General features: G+C 33.9%; 1 protein-coding gene across 1 annotated transcript; it reads right to left on the bottom strand.

Annotated features, from left to right (window-relative positions):
• Window positions 1-386: 386 nt before the first annotated feature.
• Window positions 387-2321, bottom strand: LOC123686241 (probable phospholipid hydroperoxide glutathione peroxidase). The gene has a single exon (XM_045626262.1). The coding sequence runs from the start codon at window positions 2107-2109 to the stop codon at window positions 1600-1602; it is 510 nt and encodes a 169-aa protein (XP_045482218.1). The 5' UTR covers window positions 2110-2321; the 3' UTR covers window positions 387-1599.
• Window positions 2322-6159: the final 3838 nt, after the last annotated feature.

The following is a 6159-nucleotide window of genomic DNA, read 5'->3' as shown; positions in this document are numbered from 1 at the left end:
AGCAGCTCTCTTGTTCTTTATAAATCTTTTTGCCTTTTCCAAATGTTCTTGAGTGATTATTACTTCTGCACCTTCTGCTGTGTATCATTTGGGAGAAATATTAAAAAACTCAGTTCTTTCTTCTTTAAGTACTTTTAAGTAATATTCTTCCAATCAAATCGAAGGTATTTGTTGCATATTGTTCCTTGTTTACTAATCTTTTCTCAACACAACTGCCCTGATCTTCAAGATTTCTACTATTTGGTTTCGATGGTATCCGACAGAGAAATTTTGAGAGGACGGAATTTTTTTCCCGACCGCCCTGGTATGAATGCACCTAATAAAGGCAACCCACTAATACCTACCTAAATTAAACCTTCTAATGTTCCCAAGATCAATTCCTTTTGTCCTGCTGCGGAATGGAACATTTTGCGCTCTTATTCCAGAAGAATATATATACCTATGTATATAAAATGCTGTCCTAATGTCAGTAACTGAATTTTGAGCTAAGAGTGTTATCAAACGATTGGATTCGACTCAGCGATGAAGAATTCGAGTTCAAAATCGATTTTGTCTTGCAAGGTGACCGCAGTGTACTCAGATGACTATCGATCGGAATGTGAAAGATTCCAAATTTTCATGGAAGGTTCAAGGTTCGAATATCTCAGTTGAAGTAATGGACAAAATACGTACAATTTACACCTATTCGTATGAAATTTCAAATTACCATCCGTTAAAACTGAGATTTCTAAACCTGTTACGAAATAGTTTAATGAATAGTCGAGCAGAATTTATCGAATAATTATCGTATAATTAGGTGATCGAAATCATTTTTTGATTTAAAATTTCGATATCTCAGAATCTAGTCATTAGATTCCACTGAAATTTTAATTGTTTATGAATTCCACTTATGAAGTGAGTTATTCGAATTCAGTTATGAAGCTTTCATATCGAAAAATTAATTAATTTTTGTTGATGTGACAATCCTCTAAGCTACATTTTATATGTTTTTGACAGATTTATTTCGAATTTTTTCGGTTCTATTCAGCTAAGTTGCAAGAAGATACAAGAAGGGCAAAATTTTTGAAGGGTTTCTAGTTTATGGCAAGAAGGATAAACTAAAATAATATTCAATAAGAGGATCGACCTCATCCAAAATGGATAAATTTCATTCAATGATTTCCATGCTATCGATAGAGAATGGCATATATCGGAAGGAGAAAATCTACTACTGTTTGTTTGTAGATTTGTGTTCAGAAGACTGAATGTGGTCACGAACTACAGTTTGAAATCTCATATGAAATTTTCAGAAAAAAAAACTTAAATAGGATTTTTAATAAGTACGCAAAAAAACTTCACTTCATTGGTTTTCTAATTTTCCAATAACATTTTGAGCTCTGTATAACATCGTAGCTTTAGTTTCTGTATTTCATTATCTTTATTCGTTTAAGAATAGAGTTGTATTCAAATTTTTCTCGTAATAATAATTTAATTGTGAATGAAAAATGTTTACATAATATTCTTTATAAATTACATTCAGCATTAAATGAAAAACTATGTGTGAATACTACAAAACCAGCGATCTAAATTTCATGAGTGTTATTTTCGAATGATGATAATTTACCAATACTTGGCAAGTGATTCTATAAGTTCTTTTGGGCTAGTGTTGGGCCCATGCCTCTCCACTGGTTGTCCCTCCTTATCAATGATGAATTTCGTGAAATTCCATTTGATGAAATCACCAAGGACGCCCCCTTGCTTCAATTTCAAATACTTCCAGAGGGGACTCCCTTCGCTTCCATTAACGTTCACCTTCTCAAAGACATCAAAATTAACATTTTTAGATTTAATGAAATCAACTATTTCCGCACTATTGCCAGGTTCTTGACCAGCAAATTGGTTACAGGGAAAAGCTAAAATTCTCAAACCATTCGAATCAGAGTATTGGTCGAAGATTTCTACTAGCTCTTCGTAGTGATTTTTTGTGAAACCACACTCTGATGCCACGTTAACGATGATACAAACGTGACCCTTGTATTTTTCTAAAGATACAGGCTCGCCATTAATGTTATTGACGGTGAAGTCATAAATTGATTTGGCTTTTTTGTAATCTACTGGTTCTATAGACATTTTCAACGTTATAGTGTGAAGAATTGCAACTCAGCGTGTTGATGGACAAACGTTTTCAAGTAAAATGGTCACTGAAATGAGTTATTTTATATCAAAAATAGAGATATTGAATAAAAAGAAGTCTTCATGCGCAGTGGTATGAACTGATCATTATATATTGATAGGTGTTATTGCTTCACACTATGAGAAGGAAAGAGGGCGGGACAAGGACTGTATTGATCAATTTCTAGTGGTGCAATTTAAATAAATAATTGCTATGTAGGTACCTTCTATATTTTCCAGTATAATGTTGGAATCGTTTGTAACTCAAACATACATATTATTGGAATTATTCGGGATATTATGTGTAAGACCTACCTCATTTGACACATAGAAAAAATCATTAATTAATCAATTGGTTATTACCGAGGTTAGTACTCACAATCTACACAATGTGTTTTTAATTCCCCTACCTCACAGATTATCATCTAACCTCATTGAAAATGATCTGATAACATGTATTGAAGATATAGGTACCTATACAGTGTGTCATTTTGAAAATGTACCTACCACAGTTAATATCTAGGCCACCATGCAAAATTAGAGAAAATGCAAAAAGAGGTAAACTTTGGTTTGTAGGGGGACATTTATACGGTTGGTTCTAAAAATTTCAAAAGGAAAGAAGTTTGGAAGGTATTTCGAATACATTTTCAGAAAATCAATGCACTTGACCCTTTTTTGATCATATCGAAAAATTAAAAAAGGGTAGAATAGTTCCAATAGCAAGAGTTGCAATGAAACATGAAAATGATGAGAGTTGTATGAAGATGGTATATGAATAAATTTAATTTTCCTACTTATTTTGCTATGGAAAGTAGCTTACTCAATTTCAAAACTATGTATTGCTCATACTGTGGGAAATATTGTTCCCCACGGCACTTTGCCCACACAGCGCTTGGTAGACCAATGAAATTGGGCTTCTGAGTCGTTTCTATGGAAATGCAATAAATTAGCACATACTGTCAACGAAGGTCATTTTGATTTGAAAATGGAGTGTATTACTTGAATTATTGAAATTTGTACAGTTGTAGGAAAAGTATAGTGTGCAACATGTGGAGAAAGTCTTTTTCTTGCTCGTGTGTTTGCGGCACTCGCCTTTCAGGCTCGTGCTAGAAACTTCCACACTCGCGAGAAAAGTTGGACTTTCCCCACTTGTTGCACAATATACTATTTTCGAATTTGGTCCGCTTTAAAAAATTCTTGAAAAAAGAATTGTAGATGTGACAACATGCAGCTGAATATCCGCTTTTTTGAGGAAAGCGAAACAATTAGTTGAAACTCGACATTCACCATAAATAGTTTAAATGAGGAATAATGTGTTTAATGAATTTAAAAGAATGTGAAAGCAAGTGTCAGATTTCATGAGAGGTTTTTGTCTAGGGAGGCCGAATTAACAGAAACTGTGCAGAATGCAAAAATCTTATATTGGGTAATCGGAAAATTTTGATAATAACATAGATATCCATTCAAAAAACCAACAACAAAAAATTAAATTCATTTTTAGGAGTGGTAGGAAAAAACAATTTTTGTCCATTCCCTTCTTATTAGTATAGCATTATAGTATCCGTGTACTCTCATATTTTTGAGTAGCATATTTTCCTGATTCGCTCACTATAACTTTTTCAAAATCACCTGAAGTCGTTTTTCCTAAAGGAAAAAATCCTAAAAAGTAATCCCTGAATCCCATAATTCCTTTTTCGCCATTATTCACAGAATGATTTGTGGAACACTTTGGTGTATCTACAAAATATGTTTATAAATGCCATCTATACTACATAGGTCTCTTCGAAGAGACTTGTGAAGTGGAGACCTAGACATGAGGCATATAGAAGTAGAGGACGACCTCCTAGTCGGTGGACAGACGATATAAAGAGAGTAGCTGTAAACTATGCATTCAGACGGCAAAACCGAAAAAGGTGGCTAGAGTTAAGGAAGGCTTTCGTTCAGCAGTGGACGGGATAAGCTTTAAGATGATGATGATGATGATGATACAACATAGGCGTACAACTTTGCTGCCGCCGCTTTTTGTCCGAAATTCGAGGCTTTATTGTGAAAAATACATTTAAGATTCAAAGTATAGTCCATCGCTGGCCACTACTTTCTCCCATCTTTTGGGCAGCGTACGAATCCCGCGTTGAAAAAAAATGGTCATCTTTTTAATCCTTTGTGTCCTAGTGTGTCGAGCGTAGGGACACAAATTAATAAATTTTTTCTCAGACGCCTAATGCGCTCACCGTATAGCCACATATTGCTTAGTTCGCGTAAATACCGTATCCACACATAGGAGCGCGAACTACATCGCTGATCCATACGGAAACGCATTGGATGTAAACTAATATCCACGATTGTGTACTAGTTATAAGAAGCTATTTTATCGTGTTTCGAAGTGAAAAAAAAACATGGAAAGTAGGTTTTTTCTTGGGAAATATATAAAAACTTATTATAAATTGTCATGTTCGTGAGCTAATCTAATAATAATTTTATTTTTCGCGTGAATGTCGGAGGTCTCGTCTTGGGGACAAAAGGCAAACGGTAACTTTTTAATTTTTTTTTTCAGACAAAACATCATTCTTATTTCGTGATTTGGAGGAGTTGAATTCTCAGGATTCATTCTCTCTTCTAGAAGAAATACCATCTGGGAACAACTCGGAGGTTGATGATTGTTCTGATGATGAGTTACTTCAAGGGGATGATGTGGAAATTGAGAATGACTTGATTGACATAAATTCTCTCGATATCGTTTATGCGGACGATCTTTTAGGAATTGAAAATTATGGTGTACATCATTCCTTTAATTCAATGAATGTAGCTGCAGATCAAGATTTATGTAGCATCGAAAATGAAATTGGTTTGAATACTGTCAAGCAAAAAATTTTACAGAATAATACGATTTGGACAACTGAAAACTCGTACTGCCCACAAAATAAAAAAAAAATTCAACGAATCTTATGGACTGTTGATAACTGTTTTTCAAAATTTCATACGAAGTAGATTTTTGTATTAGGTTTCATTAAAAATAATAACATATCGCTACAGCTATTTATTGGAAAACGGCGGAAGCAAAGTTGTACACTTAATATGTGACTTAGGTATAGTATATGCAAAGTCACTTGGAGGAAGCCAGAATATTACGAATTACGATTATATAAAGTTGTCCAAGTTTTCAGAAATTGTTTTGAGATCAGTGAATTCATTGCCTAACAATAGTTTCATTTAAACCCCAGTATTTAGCGGATCGCGGTATACACTTCAAAGGAACATCTGGCCAAGCGTTTTTATGGACTAGTTCAAGTGACTCTGGATATACTATACATCATCGTATAGGTATTAGGTACCCAGTGCCGAATAAATGCTTGAAAAATAAAAAATTATAGAGCGTACATTCATTGTCGAATCCAAAGATAAATTGAAAAAGCAAGAATATGATAACACTTTGCATATGCATTAAAAAGTTAAAAAAATGTATAATTGTTTTTGGTATGAAATGAAAATATTTCCGATATTTCTTTAGAATGGAATCGTTTCACCAATATTTTGAGTGGCTCTGAGGAATCAACATTCTGATTGGAGTATTGACAATAAAAATTATTCCTGAAACATCAAGGGGCCTCCCCAAAAACAGAATTGGCACAGTTTATCGAAGAGAATGCCGACAAGCCTAATAAGTAATATGAGTCCTAGAGTTTAAGCATATTTAAAAATTAAGGATAGTGTTCGACTTGAAGTACTTGAAGAGATTAGGAGAGACTATAAAGTATATGGACTAGATTGGAAATGATTATATGACAAATATAAAAACAGTTTACCCGTAATAAGTTAGGGGTTCTGTGAGAAATAGCAGATGTTTGATTTATTGGTTCAAAAGTGCCAATAAGACCAATAAGTATTTTACCACCATTTTCGAAGTTGTTTGGGAAGGCCATGTCTGATAGGCTGATAAGCTTCTTGACCTCTTGTAATATACTCAGCAAAAACCAACATGGTTATATAAAAGGTCGTTCTGTCGAAAGC

Source organism: Harmonia axyridis, chromosome 1, assembly GCF_914767665.1.
Source record: "Harmonia axyridis chromosome 1, icHarAxyr1.1, whole genome shotgun sequence".
NCBI classification, from domain to species: Eukaryota; Metazoa; Arthropoda; class Insecta; order Coleoptera; family Coccinellidae; genus Harmonia; species Harmonia axyridis.
The sequence above is the reverse complement of the archived record's forward strand: the minus strand, read 5'-3'. Positions and strand labels throughout refer to the sequence as shown.